This window comes from Pleuronectes platessa, chromosome 17 (genome assembly GCF_947347685.1).
Source record: "Pleuronectes platessa chromosome 17, fPlePla1.1, whole genome shotgun sequence".
NCBI classification, from domain to species: domain Eukaryota; kingdom Metazoa; phylum Chordata; class Actinopteri; order Pleuronectiformes; family Pleuronectidae; genus Pleuronectes; species Pleuronectes platessa.
The window spans coordinates 21,621,033-21,639,942 of record NC_070642.1 but is presented as its reverse complement, the minus strand read 5'-3'; the positions used below and the strand labels follow the sequence as shown (position 1 = coordinate 21,639,942).

At 43.5% G+C, this 18,910-nt stretch overlaps 1 protein-coding gene across 3 annotated transcripts; it reads left to right on the top strand.

Moving 5' to 3' along the window:
- The first annotated feature begins 434 nt into the window (after nt 1-434).
- gtf3c2 (general transcription factor IIIC, polypeptide 2, beta) lies at nt 435-16,570 on the top strand. Of its 3 annotated transcripts, none has more exons than XM_053445789.1 (20): nt 435-553; nt 1,625-1,733; nt 2,042-2,756; nt 3,288-3,406; nt 3,805-3,986; nt 4,232-4,320; nt 4,442-4,519; nt 5,035-5,136; nt 5,332-5,559; nt 5,654-5,765; nt 5,860-5,977; nt 8,872-8,903; nt 9,071-9,200; nt 9,411-9,555; nt 11,931-12,092; nt 12,236-12,314; nt 12,642-12,770; nt 13,000-13,272; nt 13,619-13,726; nt 14,489-16,570. In XM_053445789.1, exons 2-20 carry the CDS (start codon nt 1,709-1,711, stop codon nt 14,687-14,689), a joined length of 3,027 nt encoding a protein of 1,008 aa, XP_053301764.1. In that variant the 5' UTR covers nt 435-553; nt 1,625-1,708; the 3' UTR covers nt 14,690-16,570. The 3 variants fall into 3 exon arrangements, with proteins under 3 accessions (XP_053301764.1, XP_053301765.1, XP_053301763.1); XM_053445790.1 differs by having other exon boundaries at nt 439-706; nt 4,235-4,320; XM_053445788.1 differs by having other exon boundaries at nt 439-706.
- Nucleotides 16,571-18,910: the final 2,340 nt, after the last annotated feature.

The window sequence follows — 18,910 nt, the reverse complement described above, 5'->3', positions numbered from 1 at the left end:
TTAATATGTCTTTGTCATCAAGATTCACACATAGTTCTCTAAGAAGTCAACGAAAATGTCGAAAAACTAACACAACCAATCAACAACTAACAAACAGCCAACCAACCAGTAACTAACCAATCAACATCCAACCAATTAACCAACAAACGCCATCACCACATCCTCATAAAGTTTATTCTTATTTCCCCTTTCACACATGAAATACATCTCGGTGCTTTACGAGTTTACATAAAAGACACGAAGACGTGGAAATAAAATCCAGTATGTGAGATAAAATCTGAAGAATAAAACTAATTCCCAATGGTAATAAACTGGTGTAAATAAGATTTCAAAACCAGTAAGACGGTAATAAGCGATGTGTGGAGTCAGTGAGGTTTGAACCCGCGGCTGCTGCAGAGGATCCGGTCTCCTGGTTGCCGGTAGGGGGCGGTGTGGAGCAGTAACATGGCGCTGTGAGTGTGGCTGAAATCCGCGAGAATCGACCCGAACAACACCGGAGATGTTTGCTCTTCGCCGCCGGTGAGGGAGGATCGTCCGGAGGCGAGTGTCGCTGGTGTGTACGCGGCTCCTCACAGTCTCCAGGGTGCCGGTCCCGCTCGGCGGACATTGGGATTCGATACCGCGAGACCTGAGACCAGCTTCCCGGGTTCAGTGCGCCGCCTTTCCGCCTCCGCCACCGGGGCAGAGAGCCCCGCACACAGGCAGGGTGAGATATAAAGGGTTCCAGTCGTCCCTGCCGGTACGACTCCCGGTGCCGGGGTCGATTTCCAACACTACAGCAGATCTAACGGGAGAGACAGAAGCCCCACACTCCGCTCGTCCCCTGTCACAAGTTAGCTTTAGCAGCGGCTGCTAGCTTAACAGCGTGGCTGCAGCAAAGATGCGAGTCACCGCGACAACAAGCGACTTCCAGCAGTTTGTATCAGTAGAATTCACTCGCTTATCGCTTCGTGTCGAGTGAGACATTAATGCCGAATCATTCAGGGGATTTGAACCATCCAGATTCTGTATTAATAGTGAATGTGTGACTCGTGTGTTTGTGTCAAAGCGGAAGATGCAATAAAACTGTCACTTTGGTGGACGAGCTTTGGTTTGTCAGGAGGCAGAGTTTCCATGTGATGTCTGAATCCTCTGTGTGTTGTTGGTTCATCAAACACAAGAAATGCAAAATGTTAAACTGCTTCTTTTCCTTATTTTAAAGAAACAAACTCCAAAACAACAATAACTTACTCAGCAGTCACTGGCTGTAATACTGCTTCTACATTCAGCCTGGAGTTTAACAAACATTTACAGTACTAACACATGGACCGTATGTGTACTCGTGACTTAAAACTATCAACTTCAAGACTAAAACCTGGGATTATTTTCAATATTGATTAATCTCTTGATTATTTTTTGCCAAATATTGGAAAATTCCGGCTTCATAAAGTAGAGCTGCAGTGGATGTCATTGACAAAGTCAGTCGGGACCGAAGCAGAACAAACTGGGAGTCTGATGAAATATTACTGCATTATTACAGTCACAGTTACTTAAAGGAAACGTGTGGTTTAATTTGACAGACATTCGGGTTCACCCAGAAAGTCAATAAGTGTTTGTCTTGGTTCTGTGTTTCTTCTCTGAGCAGCAGCTGAGCCGGATGAGAAGGAACCTGCTCTACACATGAGGAGGCACCAGAGCAAGCAGCGACAGCACGAAAACCCCAGAGCTGATGGAGTCCACTGACCCTGGACCAGGTTTCTGCTTTTTTTCCCTCGCTAAGATAAGATCAATCAATATCGATAAGCATCACGTGAAATGTCACATTGTTATTATCTCCACGAAGGAGCTTAAGTTTTCGTCTGTTGGGCTTTGGTGGGGGTTTGCGTTCTACTAAGTGAGATTTTGTTTTTAAAGACACAAAATAGTAATTAAAGAATACAAATGACTAATTACCGTGTCATCTGCCATATAATGTAGAATTATATATATTTATTATCGTATATTGTTTCCCTTATATAATGTCTTGTACAACTGTGGAATAACACTGTCACTGTCCTCACAGGGCAAGAGAAGCCATCAGCCGAGAATCCGGAATTAACCCCCAGCTCAAGAGGAAGGCAACGGAAGAAAAACTCCAAATACGCTGATTTTGAAACTGATGGTAAGTCCACTGAGACAAAATCACCTAGAAAGCGCTCGGGGGGGAGAAGTTCACCTTCGAAAATTAGTCCGCCAAAGAGTGAAGATGTGACACAACCTGCTGAGGATAAAGAAAAAGAAGCAACAGACAAAGCAGCTCAGGAGTCTGATGGAATAACCTCAGAGGAAACTCCGAAAAAGGCAGCGAGAGCCAAGAGGACCCCGTCAAAAAAGAGTCCAGCTAAACCGACCCTCGCTAAAAAGACTCCCTCGAAAAAGACTCCTGCGAAAAAGACTCCAGATAAAAAGACTCCTGCAAAACCGACTCCCGCTAAAAAGACTCCCGCTAAAAAGACTCCTGCAAAACCGACTCCAGCTAAAAAGACTCCAGCTAAAAAGACTCCTGCTAAAAAGACTCCTGCTAAAAAGACTCCTGCCAAAAAGACAGCTGGAGAGGACGGAGCTGTGCAGCAGGAAAATGGGACGCCACAGCCAAAGAGGAAGTATCAGAAAAAGCAGCCTGCACAGGAAACACTGGTGGCAGACGCACCAGCTGAGGAGGCTCAGGGAGAAGATGCTGTTCCAGTTGAGGAGACGTTCGGACCTGGCGGCCGCCGCAGGAGAGGTGCAGCTACAGCGTGAGTCATTCGATTTACTGAATTCAGTTACAAACTACGTATGTGAGTCGTATTTTTCCACAGTGGCCAGAGGCATTATGACATTTTGACTTTCCCACAATTGTGAACACGATAGCTAAACAATGCCTTTAGGGAATTTCTTTAAATTGTCCAAATGTTCAGTTTGACCTCAGGATGAACTGATTGGATTTTGGTGGTTAAAGGTCAAAGGTTAAGGTTGTTTTGACCTCACAAAGCATTATGGTGACTGACAGTGCACTGGTTGGCGTAGGCATACAACCACCGTGTGGTATTTCTAGTTATTTGTATGATCCAATGTATATTCTTAAAATATTTAAATCAATCTTTGTTTTGTGCCTTTTTTTCAGTAATCATCTGTGTTAACTGTTGTGCATAGAAAGAGAAACCTGTTGTTCAGTCAGAGTCTATTTAAACTTAAAAGCTAACGCAGGTAAATGCTACATGAGTAATAAATTCTGAAATGGTGATCTAATCAATCTAATCTAGAATAATGTGATTTATCTCTTCCAGAGCCTTGAAGTACCTCCACATTCTGGCAAAAGAGGTGTTTGGTAATCCCAATGATGATTCCCAGCCTGGTGCCAAGAGTAAAGTCAACAAAGAGGCGAAAGGTCCCAAAGGAAGCAAAGGTACTGGGAAAGTCCTGCTGGTAATCGTTTCCCACTTTGCTCGACGGGTCCATCTCAATGTTGTTGAAAGCTTTTTCCAACTAAGTCATGTTTTCACTTTGCAGAAAGCTTAGCTAGCTGTTAGCCTCTGTTTCTAGACTTTATGCTAAACGAAGCTGTAGCTGGATATTTCAGGGGAGTGTCAATCGTCTCCACTAATTCATGGAAAGAAAGAAAATAAGTGAACTTCCCAAAATTGATATTTCCTTTAATTTGTAAGTTTTTGTTTTTGTTCTGTTTGAGTTAATTATGTGCTTTGAGGAAAACCACCTCACAGACCACAACCTTCGTCCAATATAAGTCGTAACCTTCTCAGGGGAGACGTTACGTAGCCTGACATCAGTGTTTGGTCTTTGCAGCGCGTCAAGGTAAGAAAAGGAAACGTGCTTCTAGCAGCGACGACGATGATGATGACTTTGTGCCCGGTGCTGAAGAACTCGAGGGTGAGGAGATGGAAGAGGAAGAAGAAGAGGAAGTAGGGGAGTCAGATTCGGACTTAGACTTCGGAGGACGTCCAACAGGTTTTCACAACAGGAACAATGTTAGTGGTTTTCTGATGTTTGCTGTTTCTTTGAAATTAGAATTTCGTTGTACTTGTTACTCTGTGCAGTGACAATGAAGTTGAATCTTGTCCTAGTCTAAGAATCTGTTCATAGAGATCAGAGGCTTTATCAATATGTAAATGAAATTTACATATTGAAAGGTTACAGTGTCCTGTTAGATAAAACCATCATCTTCTGACTTCTCTCGATGTACCTGGACTGTGACACGGTGTCTTCTCTCCAGCAGGTTTACTCTAATGCCAGGACCAACAACGGGCTCACCTTAAGAGTCATGGCAACTGTTTGGAGCAGCTTTGAGACGACCAAGAAATTGTGAGTAGCTGCAGATACTGCCACAGTGTGGTTGTTTCTGGTATTGGTAATTTAACTGGTTTGTTATTTGTTGCCCCAACACATTCATGGTATGTGATATGATATGTTTGTGTGTTTGTAGCCGCGAGGATCACTACAGCAGCTGGGTGTTCCCAGAGTGGGTTCCCTCCACCAGCAACTGGCACCTTGTATCTCAGAGGTATTTCACCTTTAATGCTGTTTTCAAAGGGGCATGAAGTAAACGGATGGATGTTTCCTGTGCTGTGCTTTTAACTGGACATTGGTTCCATCTCCCCACTGTAGCATCACAGTCAGTTGTTGCATGTCAGACAACTTGTGACTTGTGTATCTCAACCACAGTTAAGATGGTTACCATTCAAATTAATTGAAGGTTCTACCAGATTATCCTGAAATGAGAAAAAAGAAAATGGATATTTATGAACATTTCCATCGACTGTTACTAGGAGTTGTAATAATCTCCAGTCAGCTGCTGTTACACCACTGCAGAAGAAGAGGATGCAATAAACATTACGTGATTAATAAGAGCGCCAATAAAACTATATGATAGAAAATGGCTGAAATGGAAACAAACCGATTCAGATTTTATTGGGAACTTAAAAACTCTAGGCTTGTCTGCATTGTGCCCTGGTTAATGTCTTAAACCTCTACAGGTTAATTTACAGTTTATTTTCATGTGTCTTCCATGGGACTCAGTGATGTGGAGAAGTACCTGCCTCAGGAGCTCCGTTCAGCTGCTTTCAAAGTGTCCAGAGACGGCCTCAGGAAGGAGGAGGCGTCTTTTCAAAGTCTCAACAGGTGAGAAAGATCTTCATCAAAACATTGATTCCTACTGAAGTTATCCACTGGACAAATGTCACTGAACACTAGTTATAGAAGAATGTGTGAATCTGGTTGATCTAAAAGTCAGTTAGTTAGTTTTTTTTAAGGTAAATGGAGAAAATACTCCTTTGTTATTGTTTCTAAAGCATTTCTGTGAATGTCCCTCACCAGGTTTGAGGCGGTGCCTGCTCACAGAGAACGCTGGGACATGCTGCTGTATGCAGGGGGCCCCGTCTGGGCCATGGAGTGGTGCCCGACCCCGGATGGAGCTCCGGCCACACAGTACCTCGCGGTGGCCTGCCATCGTGGCATGGACGACCAGCACTACGTCAACAAGACGTGCACGGGACCTGGACTCATTCAGCTGTGGGACGTGGGCATGATGGAGTACAACAGCAGGTACACATGAAGTTTCAAACAGTAGTGTTTCCTGCCCCTTTGCTTGTTGTGATGCTTCTTGTTCTGAGTCTTTACCTCCGTCTGGTCTCTGCAGCCCGGACTCTCAGCCGGCCCTGGCTTACGGCTTAGCTCAGGACAAGGGCTTCATCTGGGATCTGAAGTGGTGTCCTGCTGGAGGCTGGGAGCTCCCCAGCTGTGGGAGAAAGGTGAGAAAAGTGACTTCTTGGAAAACCAGTAGATTTGGTTTGGTGTTTATAGCTAAACATTATTTGACTTTTTTTTAATTGTGCACCTCCGAAGGCTCCGTTCCTGCCCAGACTCGGTCTTCTAGCTGCTGCCTCCTCGTCCGGCGTGGTCACCATCTACAGCCTCCCCCACCCGGCAGCTCTGCGTTCCAACAAGAAGCTCCCTGACTCTGGTGAGACTGAGACTCAACCGCCTTAACTCTATAACGGTCCTCACTTGAACAGATCCACACACCCAGATGGTGTTGTGCGTCTGGGTGCTCAGCAGAGAGCAGTATTGTCTTTCTAAAGTCTGCAGTGGGTCTGTCTATCGTGTGATTCCTGCTGTTTCCTGTGGAGACACGTGACTGCAGCACCACAGACCTCAATTAGTGGTGATTCCTGGATCACCTATAAAATGTCAACTAACAAAGTGAAGTGAAGATGCAGAGGCTGGTGGAACTTTAAAGAGGGAAAGTGAATTGTGTAATTTATTATTATTATTATTGACTTATTTTATATATTACCTGGTGAATCTGCTTTGGTCCAAAACATATCTAAAGAGAATTGAACAATGGTCGTTGAAACTCTTTAAGTGACGATGAGTAAAAATCTTAAAATAGTCAGTTTATAATCATCAAAATCTGAGAAAAGCAGAAAATAATTAAAATTCTCCAAGAAAAATGGCTTCAATGATTAATTGTCTATCAAAATACTTGCTGATTCATTTTCTGACGATGGACCAATCGATAAACAGTTTGAGCCGCTGTGATGATTTGAGGATTTTCATCTACTGGCGTTCATCAATAACGTGATTAACTCAAACCTAAGTATGAAATCCATCAAATAGCATCACACCATGGACATCATTAAATGAACCAGATATCATATTCAATAGTAGGACAGTGTCCGCGAGGGGGGGGGGGGGTCTGTGTGTTGTGCTCGGATGCTATCAAACAGTTTAATGCTGCTTCAACAAGGGGAGAAGTGAATCGCTCATCTGAGAGATCTAGATCTGCACATACACACACACACACAGCTCCAGGAGTGTATATATGCTGACATTATGGATGGTGGGGCCTGTGGTCCAGTCCATTCAGATCCCTGCGTCAGCTGCCTCTGGGGCTCCGCTGATGGAACGCTGTGTGAATGAGATTAATGGCGACCTCGTGGGCCACATCCATCATGCACACACAGCTGTTCATATATCTACACATTTGTGTGTTGATCTGCCTGCGACTGCCCTCAGGCACGGACTGATCTGACCCACTACACCAGTCTGAGACCACAGCATCTCAAAACACTTGACATTAGAGCAACACAACCTTCTCACATCCCATCCACACTCATCTGTGGTTGTGTAACATGAAGATTGTTGTGTGCAGATTTTCATGCTGAATTTTATTAAACCACAGAATCTCTCAGCTGAAAACCACATGAGATTAAAAACTTTATTAAATATTATTAACTCTCTGATTGATCTCATTGACCTATGCAAATCACGATTATTTAAAACTTTTACCTCAATTACGATTATTGAACGATTATTTTATGACACATGTGTCTTTACTAAGGTTGTAGAGCACCGTGTGTTGGTATTTAATTGACAAACGTTGTATTGGATGATTCTAAGGAATTGCACTTGATTAAGAAATACTTTCAGGGCTGTAGCCGGGACATGAAAGCTCTTTAAACCCTGACATTTCCACTCTTAGTTTTTCCCTTTTCCCCCGTAGCTTCAGGGACGATAGTTTCCATTTTATTTTGTGGCCACGGGTCATTGGGTCTGTTTCCAGAGAGCGACTGTGTCAGCCGCTCGCTTCCAACCGTAGGTTATGGTTATTGGATAGAAAGGTTGCAGAGCGCTCACATTAGAAGACGCTGTGTCCTGAACACACAGACTGACGACCGCAGAGCCGGACTTGGACTTAAACCAAGCTTCTCAATATGGTCATATACATATTTATATATATATATATGTAAATTCATATAAACACTGCCTCAAGGTGTTCCCCACATTAAGGATATACTTAGTAAATTCTAAATTACTTGCTTTGCTTGCTTCTCTTAACCGGACAAGATGAGTTCTAATTGAAAACAGATTAGTTTCCTACGTAGAAATGATTTCTCTGTGTTTCCGTATCAGCTGAAAGGGTCAAGGGTGAAATTGGCTTGGGCGGGGGTTATAAAGGGGCGTGGGCCTGTCTTCCCCACCGGCCCACACCTGGCACTGTTCACGACAGATAATTATAAATGGCTTTTGTCCGCCCAGTCGCCAGAATGAATGAGGAAGAGACTGAGAAGAGGAGGCTGTTAGAGCTGCAGAATTGTCGGGGGTGGATGTAGGTGTGTGTGTGTCTGTGTGTGTGTGTGTAGTAGCGACGAGAGGAAGGAGGAGGAAAAAGACAAAAGGGAGAATGTGAGACAGGGAAGTGAATGCACATAATTTACAGAGCCGTTCTCCATCAGACAAGGATCTATAATTGAAATGACAAAGAAGATGCATCACCGAGCCAGTTGTTAGTGTTGGAAGCTATGAATTTAAGGCCTAGTGGCTGACACCTCGTGTATCCCGACGCTGTCAGTCATCCAGGACTTAGTTTGGGGAGGGGGGGGGGGGGGTCACAGGGAGGCCAAGTGAATGTGCTTTAGTGTGTGTGGTGCTTTTATTCATTATCTCTGTTGTTCATCTTCAGGACTTGAGGATGTGAGTTTGCAGGTGGTGTTCGGTTTAGATGATGGTAACATTAACTGCATTAATATTAATTAACCCAAATCCTGTGTGTGATGCCAGATAATCACCATCATCAGTCACATCAAACTGTGCTCATCACACAGGAGATGAAATGGTGTGAAAATGCCAACCACCAGGGGGCGCTCAAGATGATTTGGCTTCACTTTTGTATTGATGAAACCCACATTAGTCTTCCAGTAAAAACTGTATAAACACTTTGGATTTACTTTTACATCCAAAGCTCAATTCCAGCTTTTTGTTCCGATCAAATTATTCCTATTTGAATGCTTAGCTTTAATAATCATCAATAATAAACATTATTGTGATTAACGTGATTCATGTGTCTTTCCACAGGAAATGCAAACCAGCAGCTGCCTATATACCAGGTAGGCCCCTGTCACAGTCCTCTCCCTGTTAAATCATATCCAGTTTCAGAATAAGCTGATTTAAAACATTATATAAAGTATAAGACAATACCCAATGATAGAAAGTATCATCCAACTGTGTGTTGTTGTATCTGAAGCTGTTTGTTGTCGTGCTTCCTGTTCTGCAGGCGGACGCCGTGTTGACGCTGAAACTCGGCTCCCTCAAAGCCCCCCGCCTTGAGCACAGTGGACAGGTCCTGTCCATGGACTGGCTGCCGGAGAAACCACACAATATAATAGCTATTGGATTCTACGACGGTATGAATTGATTTCTTGCGGATGTTCTTGATGAATTGGTTCAGCGTCTGAAAGACCGAACAAATGAGCAGCCGGGTTCCCTCCAGGTTCATCTGTACGAGTCCCGACCAACACAAACATGATTCACTGGTGTCTGCTGCACGTTAGGAGAATAGAATCCATTATGGTCTTTGCCCGCTTCACACTCTTTGTGTTGGTGTCTGTCTCCAGGTGTCGTCGGCCTTTGGGATCTGTCCACTAAGTCTTCGTTGCTGCAGATGCGAGAGTCGGACGGCTCTCTGACTCTGCTTCCCTTTCGATGTTTACTGGCCCACGACCACGCTGTCCGGGCGCTGGCCTTCTGTCCCGCCTCCAGGTAAATGTTAGGTTCTGTTCACTGATGTCCCCGTGCCGGCCATTTCCAGGTTGTCCGTCCATTCCATTGTTTTGAACACGATATCTTCAGAACACTTCGGGAGAATCCTATCAAATTTGGCACAAATGTTCACTTACAATAAATCGAGTAACTGGTTGTACGTCAATCATAGTGTAATATTCATCAAAAGACTTTTCCATTTTCCATTTACGTCTGTTTTCACGTGGTCATCCGTTCTCCTGCCAAGCTGTTGACTCATTTAACGTCATCGAATCGGTCTCCAGATAAAATGTTCTGACTTCTGAGTCTGAAACCTGTAATTTATTAAGCAACAACTCCGCTTGTCACTGCATCACAGAGAATTATGACTCATGAATAGTGAATGGTTGTGTTAATGTTTTACTGCCGTGTCAGGGATCATGTTGTAAATCAGTTCGTATCAGCGTTAAAAAAAAACTCGAGCAAAACAAGAAGCATCACAGAATCTGCTCCAGTTTTACTCACAAGCCTTTAAAAGGTGGTTTGAAGGCAGCTCAGGTTCTTTGCTGCCAAAAAAGCAGCAGAATAAATCCTTATTACAGAGAGTTGTGCAGAAGTTTGGCAGAAGGGCCGTGGCTCCAGTGGCCTCAGGCTCTAACTCATGATCTAGGGTACAAGGCCTCGTGTGCAGCCACGTCCTCTCTGAGCCGGCACCATTCAAATGAGGAAGCCTCACTCATCTCTGCACATCACTGACCTGCAGGCTGCGGCTTCTCTGGGCTCCAATCATCTCCAGTGAGATCTTCTGTAACCTCATCGTGCTTTGAGGAACATTTATGGATATTTGATTCCTTCAGCGAACACAGTGAAGTCTTTTCAATGCCAAATATTCTCTTTGGAGTTTTTTTAGCTTCTTCTAAGAAAGAAATAATGAATGACATGCAGGTTTCTAAATGCTTTTTGGGATTTAAAGAGAATAATTGATAATTAGATGTACATTTACAAACTTTTTTGATATCATTAAGTCGTTGATAAGAAGCTCAGTTTGACTTTAGAATGATTTTGGGAACTGGAGGAACATGAGCATGTAGAGTGAAGACTGATCTGATATGTAATTAAAGGCCATAGACCAGGACCCCCCCCCCCCACATTCCCTGCTTCATTAGCCGATGTGTGTGTAGATGGGGGGGGTGGGGGGTGGGGGGAGATGGAGGGGTCATTTACATCACCTCTCTGCCACAAGGATTCACTGACAGATCCTCAGTGCGAGTCAGCATCAGGGCTGAAGCAATAACCCCAGTCGAAATTTGGCTTTTTATTAAAAATCTGATATTGTCGTCCCACGTCTCCTCTCCAGTACAATCTGCAGTGGGGATGAATCTGCACAATCGTCTTCTGAGGTGAGGACAGGCGACCTGGAAAATGATTAACTCAGCGTTTAGCGTCAAGTGAAGCAAAATGGATTCAGGGACGGTTTTCTGCTTTGTCATGATTCAAGAGTTCGGGAGAAGTGAGGAAATTAGTTTTAAAAGAAAGTTTTAAGTGTTTGATTTGATCGTCTGTCAAACTCTCCCTCCATCAGTTTGACCTCCAGTTAAAGTATCACCCTCGTCTGTCTGTTGGTTTGTTTACATACATTCCTGTAGATAATTAATGTTGTCGTTCACATCCCTGCATTGTTGTTGGTCTGCTGCTGAGTTGGAGGTTAATTTGATGAACAGCCGTGTTCCCCCCCGTCCGCTTCCTGTCAGTGTCGACTCTGTGAAGGCAGATCTGAAAGTTATGGAGCCGAGTCTGAATAACAAGATTAATCCTGCAGCCGAGAGAGAGAGTGAGAGAGAGAGAGAGGAGGACAAACATCGTGTCTGGATCACTGCTTTTTAATTACACAGCCATGTTGAAAGAGATAAAACTACCTCCTCTCTCTCTCTCTCTCCCTCTCCCTCTCTCTCTCTCTCAGGGGATTAATAAAGTATCCATCTATCTATCTATCCATCTCTCCCTCTCTCTCTCTCCCTCACCCTCTCCCTCTCTTCCTCTCTTTCTCTTTCCTTCTCCCTCTCTCTCTCTTCCCCTATCTCCTCTCTCTTTCTCTCTCTCTCCCTGTTTCCCTCTCTCTCTCTCTCTCTCTCTCTCTCTCTCTCTCTCATCCTCTTCCTCTCTTTCCACATCCATACACCGCTGTGTGTTTCTGACACAGTGAAATCAGCATTGATTGCTCTGTCTTCATGTGTTCTCTCCGGCAGACGCCACTGTCATGTGATCAATGCTGGTGTGATGATGCATTTCAGATCAGCGATCAAGCTTTTCTCTTCTGGCGAGAACAAATCCTGTATTGCTTCTCGCCATTAAATCAAAAACGGACACTGACTCTTCTCTGTGTCTGTTTGTCTCAGGAACCTGTTGGTGACCGCAGGAGAAGATCGCTTCATCAAGACGTGGGACCTGAAGAAGCTCGATCACCCAGTCACTGTTCAGAAACGCTATCTGACCAATGAGATCCAGTGGCCCCTGAATGCCCCGGGCTACCTGTTAGCCCAGGATGCTGCCTACGTAGCGTAAGAAGACTTTTCTGTTTGACCTCCTAGAACTTTGGGAGATTTCTCTGTAATTAGCATCTAAGATCGAAGTGATGGAAGAATCAGACATTTTTTTATGAACCCAACATTTGTCCTTTCCTTATGTTTTTTAATTTATTCAGGAAGGGTTCCCACGGAGTCCACTTCTTTGACCACTACATGCAGAGTGTCTACGCAGTTCCTCGGACCGGCAGCGTGTGGGTGAGTGTGACCAAATATTTCAACTCATACTTATTAATCAACCCACTAATGATGAATATGTATGTCACAGACTCCTGTTCGTCATAAGGAAGGATTCATAGTTTTGCTCTTTTCATGATTTTTAGACAAATCAAGATGTTAAATTGTTCTTAAACCTCAAACTCTCTTTAAATCTCTTGATTTCACTGCAGCTTGTTTATTTTCTCCCCTGAAAGTTACAGTCAGTTCAAAACTTTTCTTCATTCCACCATGTTCGTGACAGCGTGGCAGTGACTCCAGAGACAACCACTGAACAGTGCTGATTGGTCTGTTTCTGTTCTCCTGCAGTCCATCTCTTACACTGATTGGTTGAACAGCGTGGTGACAGCGGACAGCCTCGGCGAGTTGATCTTCTCCATTTTGCCTCAGATAACCTACAACTCCCCGTACATCAAACGCACCATAGAGAGACGATTTGTAAGTTCACAGTTTCTTTTTCTGTCCTAACTGATTCTGTTTTTAGTCTTAAGATAATAATACAAATTAAAAATGATATTTAGACCTCTGTGTTTCCTGTATTATTAAACACCTGAAATAAAAATATACACCTTCTTTTAAAATAACTGTCAAAAACTTACAGTTAAAACACTACTTTTGAATATGTTGCATTTTGAAGTCACACCTTTTCTTGAACCTGTGTCTTCAGCCCATATACACAACGTCTCAGGTTCCTCACGCTACAACTGAGGAAGAAACCCCCGAGATGGGAGGAGCAGCGGAGGAGGAGAAGGAGGAGGAGGAGAAGGAGGGAGCAGAGGTGGGAGAACAAGATCCTGGATTCGAAGCAGGGGATGAGAGTGTTAGTGAAAACGGAAGAGAAGGACGAAGAGGTCGAAACAAGACAAGTGCCCCTCTGCCGTTCCAGACGTACAAAGAGGCTGTGAAGAGATTCTGCCTCCACCACTCAGACGGCAACATGGTGAGACACTGAGGAGATCCTGGATCTGTCGACTCCTCAAAGCCAAACTCACAAAGGGCTTCACACAAGGCAACACATAGAAACAACTGAGTAATTAAAGGAATGAAAAGGTCAATAAAAGACCAGATTAGGTTTATATATATTAATGATTGTGATCATTTATTTCATTTGGAAAACTAAAAGATATCAGAACTTCTACTTCAGATGATCCTTTAATTATAATTGTTCAGAAATGATATATATATTTCACCATATATTTCACCTACAATCTCTAACTTCCTGTTTATTCATTCATTCATTCATCAGCTTTATTGAAACTAATTCTTTCATCATCTCCGACTTCCAGCTCAGCTTTGGAGGATGCGAGAAGCAAACGACCTGGAAACACATGAAAGACACAGAACTGAAGTCGGAGATGAACCTGGACGAGATGCAACTGGGCGCGCTGCACAAGGTATCGAACACTAACACGGTGACACACCATCAGACTCCCGCTGCACCTCAACACCTAGAGGAAGAAGAGAAGGATAAACACCAGCACTGAAGAGGAGAGGAGAGGAAAGAGAGATAAGTGATGGCAGAGGAGCCTCTTCCTCCCTCGTTCTCCTCCTCTGATGGGCGGCTATAAAGACGGGCGGAATGTAATGATGTGTAAAATGAGAAAAATGTCACCCTCAGAGGAGGGAGGGGGGGGGGGGGGAGATGGAGAGCAGCCATTTGAGGATTTGATGTGTTTAATTTGAAGAGCGGCAGAGTGGTGGGTGTGGGCGCCGTGCCCTCTGGGACCAGATGATGGACGCACACTTCACGGGACAATCTCAAAAAACAAAACGCCATCGGCTGCGTGACTGGATCGCATGTCTGAAGGGGATAAATGGATGAGACGGAGCGAGAGAGTGACTTGAGAGAAAAGAGGAAAGAAGAGAGGCTCTCCTGAAGGATTTATAGTGATGAAGAGGGGGGGGTGGATGAAGGAGGAGGCGGGGGTGTTGAGAGCTGAGTCATTCACACAGGAGGGATTATTAAATCATATTAATAAGAATAATCGAAGTTAAGTGACGACTAAATGTCCCACAGCTTCCTGCATCTTAACATTCAAATGTGTTGTTCTGATTTTAAGATTTTCCTGATTGTTTGAGGTCTGAAACCTTCATTTCTCCTCCTCTTCTCCTCCTCTTCTCCTCCTCTCCTCCTCTTCTCCTCCTCTCCTCCTCAGGTGCGTTTCAACCCCAACATGAGCTGCCACATCTGGGTGGCGTCGGGAGGCCAGACGGGGCTGGTCCGCCTGAACTGCATCCGGAGCATGATCAGCCCCAAGATCAAGGACATGATCCTGGGGAACCAGAACCAGTTCAACGCACTGTACTCGCCCACAGAGCAGCCGGGGCCCGTCCACACTGAGACGGAGCAGCTATAGCAGGAGCCGAGCTGCAGGATCAGAAGGTGGATCTCACTGTTACACGGCTGTTTGGCTGCAAAACGAGCAAACCTGCAAAAAACTGAGTCATTAGCACCAATGCACATTTACTGTTTATCATATTTGAAATGGCTTGAAATGATCGACCGCAGCATTTTTTAATTCAAGCAGAAGGATTTAAACCATCAGCCAGTTGAAAGTCAAACTGTCATGAAACTCTTCCCGTGGGAATTCTGCCTGAAAGTGTTCGAGGTTCACGTGGAGTCGAGGAAGCTTCATCTTCCTCAGGCCGAGCCGAGCTTCACTTCACACCAAACGTCTCACAGACTTATTGTTTTAGTCTTTTCACTCTTTGGGCAGTTAGAGCAGTTGGCAGTGCCTCGTTTAAAACCCTCATTTATCATTGATCCCTAGTGGATCAGGTTCGGTTTCTGTTCGCTCCACTTTCTCTGTGTTTGGCCGCGGTGGAATCAGGATCCTGCTCGTCTTCATCATCTCCTCTCACTGTCGTGAAGTCAAACCTCAGGAGCAGTGGTCAGCACCTGCAGCCGTTTGCTCCAGGGAGACAAATCCATCAGTGACAACACACACGTTTAAAATGGTTTTGCTTGGAGGATCATATCGACTTCAAGGATTCAGTTCAACCTCCTGATTTTCTCCTGAACGTGGCTGTTGTTCTACTTCTACTTTTGATCTGTGGAAAATAAGCCAGGTTGGAAGTTTGGTTCTTTATCAAAAACAACAGTCCACTTCAATCCAATCAAGCAAATTGCACACGTTCACAGATCAGTCCCCTGAACTCGGCTGATATTTGTCTCTGAACATCCATTTATGAATTCCTGAGATATCAGATCATCAGACTTCCTACCTCTTAGTGATAAAGTGAGTGAATCCTTGGATCTGTCCCAAAATCAAACCTTCTCAGTCGTCGCCCGTTTCTCATCCTTTCACCAAGTTTAGTTTTTTTTACACAATCCTGCTGAAAACCAAACGGATGAATCAATAACCTCGGAGGTGAATCTGTCCTGCAGTGGTTTGGCTTAGTGTGTGTTTCTGTTACATTATTTTGAGTTGAAGTGTTGGTTCAGAACCAGCGACACATTCCATTGTGATCCACGTGACCTTGAGTTCTCAGATTTCTTGCCTTTATCAGAATGTCGGTGTCTCATTGAACTTCGATCCGAAACCACTTGTGCTGGTTTTGTTTCCAGACTCTTTGACGCCTTAAGACTCTTTTGATCGCAAAAGATAATCACGATAAACTTTCTGGTTCTGTTCTCCTGCCACTCAGAACCCCCCCTCAGATCATCGGGGGGGGAAGTCCAGGGTCGTTAGGATCATTCATGCCGTTGTATTTTTGTAATTTTTCTCGACAACTCAGGCTTGAGCTGAGTGGAAATACTTGAATATTTTTTATTGTGACTCTGTTGGATTTAATGTTTAGAAATTTTAAGCTCTTTTTTTCTCCCTGAATATGTTTGTTTCTTTACCTGTTGAATTTTTTCCTGTTGTTATTCTGATATTTAAAACATTTTAATTAAGTTTGCAGAAGAACGCTCAGTGAAATTATTATAATTTATTTTCCAGCCTCTACAAAAACATTTAAATATGTAAATACTTAGAGACGTGACAGGTTGATTTAAGGGTTTGAAACATGCTGGTCTATTTTTCTAATAACATACAACATTAATTGACAGTTTATGAAATAGTTTTAATAAACACAATGATAATGGTGTCGGTCATGATAATAATTAATTACTGTCAATATTATAATGTAATTCATAAAAGTATCAGACTGTACAGAACCTGCTCTTATTCAGTTTTTCTGTTATGTTTTTTTAATGAAAAATATTTCAATAAATGATTATGATTCTAATTTCATGCTTCGTAATAATCCAGCCTCTCTCTCTCTCCATCATCTGCAGTCTTTTATTTCACTTTACAAAAATCTCTTGCCACACACATAAAAATGAAATATTAAACTTCACAGACGTGACGAGTGGGTTTACGCATCATCACCAGGACACGGAGACAAAGAGCCGCTTGTACAAGGACGGTGAATGTATTTACACAAGTATACACAAAATCATACACAGAAAATACACAATATTTGACATATTTACAACAGTCACAAACGTACATTTGTCACGGGCACAATACAGAGAGCATTCTCAGACAGTAGACTTCCATGGTGAACAAACAGGAACAGAGGTTTCCTGGAATTAAATGAACTGTTATCAGAGTTCAGCTGCAGTTTAACAACTTCAGCCAGTTTGAAGGATATCAAAACTTCAGTAAAATGCATTGGTCTTAGTCACATTCACTCAGTTTTGACTCGTCGCTGTTGGGTCCATATTCATATTCTGCTTTTCTCTGACTTTAAAGGGAAAGAATTATGTAAATATACAGTTTATCCTTAGAAATGGTGAAAATATAGAATTTTAAAGAAGAGTATTTTTTTTTTCTTCGATTAATCGTCCGCGTGGTCTATCAACACATTTTGATTGGCAGTTGAACAAGAAACTTTTGACTGTACATGATATTAGATAACAGCAAACAACCATGCACGCTATTTGGATCTGGATGGAAGTGGACGGGTCGTTTACAATGAGCAAGCACGTGGAGCGGCTCATGGGCGGTTCTCATTGGTGCAAATGACAGGAATGATTATTACTCGAGTCCCAAACTCTGACCAACCAACACCAGGGAAGAGGATGAAGCTCCAGAGAAATGCTGCTGGTCCTTATGGCCAATCAGGATGAGTTATTATATTGATATGGTGACAGCAGTCCCACCACCATATGCCTTTTGAAATACTACCATTCAAATACCACTTTCATTATCTTGTTTCTAAATGAAACACTGTCCCTCAGGTCAAATCCTCACAGCACACAGATTATTTCATTGATTCCATCCTCCTCTAGTAAAGGGTCAGAATAATGTGCCGGTTATTCGTATAAATTGTTTGACAAACACAAGCACCATTTTGAGTCAGATATTTATCCGACTTCACGGATCAGTAAACTGCAAAGTAACTGAGAAGTGAAGTTGATTGACTTGGGGACACCCGAGTGGACGGATGGACAGATGAACAGACGGGGGACAGAGAGACACTGCAGATGGATCGTTTCCTCTGAAGCTGCAGGACGAGGGACAGATGCTTGAGACGGATGAATCTCAAACTAATCGTCCAACAGGGTCTGAATCCCTGCTGCCCTCGGACTCGATACTCTGCTCACTGTCAACCGGCTTTCAAGGTGAGTTTATCGACTTGACTCAGGAAACTGAAACAAAAACCTGCATCACAACAAAACTATCAGAAGAGCCACCACTGATAAAAGCTCTTAACATTAGATTTGAGGCTGTCGGCATCATAAGAAACTACGGATCCACTACACATCAACCGATCCTCGTGAGGTTGGTTGAGATATAAGAAACACTTGAGACAGCATGTTATGAAGTATAACACAGTCAAATGTTTAAAGGGAGAATAAGAACATTTCAGGTCGAGGCCCGTCTGTGGAATCATTTCACCCATATCCTCGACATTTGAACTTTTCCTCTTTAACTCGAACTAGGACTAAATCGATGCCTCTTGCAAATCAGAGAATTTAAAAGTCCCTCAGACTAGATATTTTTCTTTTTGTGATAAATTCTGTGACGATTGGTGGAAAAGCTGCTTTGACATCATGGTTTTCATTTATCGTGCGTTTGATTCTTGTGTGAATATCGATGTTGGGAGGATGTGACCTCACGATGTGACCCTGGCTCTTTCTGTGATCTCTCTCAGGCGACGACCAACAGTATGTGCACATTTATATTTGAGGTATTATTCAAACACGTCAGTCAGTGTGGGACAAATTACAGAGAAGTTTGCAGTGATGAGACGTTCAAAGAAGTTTCCAGCAGATGAAACTCTTTCAGGATGTGAGTCAGGGCCGAGCAGCAGAGAGGAGCTCCCTGTCGGACCTCCAGTGAGAAGAAGCAGGCGAGTGGAACAAAGATGAGTCGACTGTGGAGTGAGAATCTGGTAGAAGATCATTTGGTAAAGTTGGTGCTGAGACAAAAGACATCGAAGTCATCCACGTGTCCCGGGGGAGATCGGTGCTCCAGACTCACGCTGAACCTCAACCTCTGGCTTCATACTATTAAATTCAGGATTTCTTGTTTCCAGGGAAGTTAGACAATCAGCAGGAGCCTTGAGAACATGTGCTTTGTGTC

Excerpts from the sequence above, each read along its gene's own strand:
- gtf3c2 (XM_053445789.1), top strand. The coding sequence starts at position 1,709 with ATGGAGTCCACTGACCCTGGACCAG. Across the intron at positions 3,407-3,804 it reads AGGTCCCAAAGGAAGCAAAG|CGCGTCAAGGTAAGAAAAGG; the intron begins GTACTGGGAAAG and ends TGGTCTTTGCAG. Across the intron at positions 5,137-5,331 it reads TCTTTTCAAAGTCTCAACAG|GTTTGAGGCGGTGCCTGCTC; the intron begins GTGAGAAAGATC and ends GTCCCTCACCAG.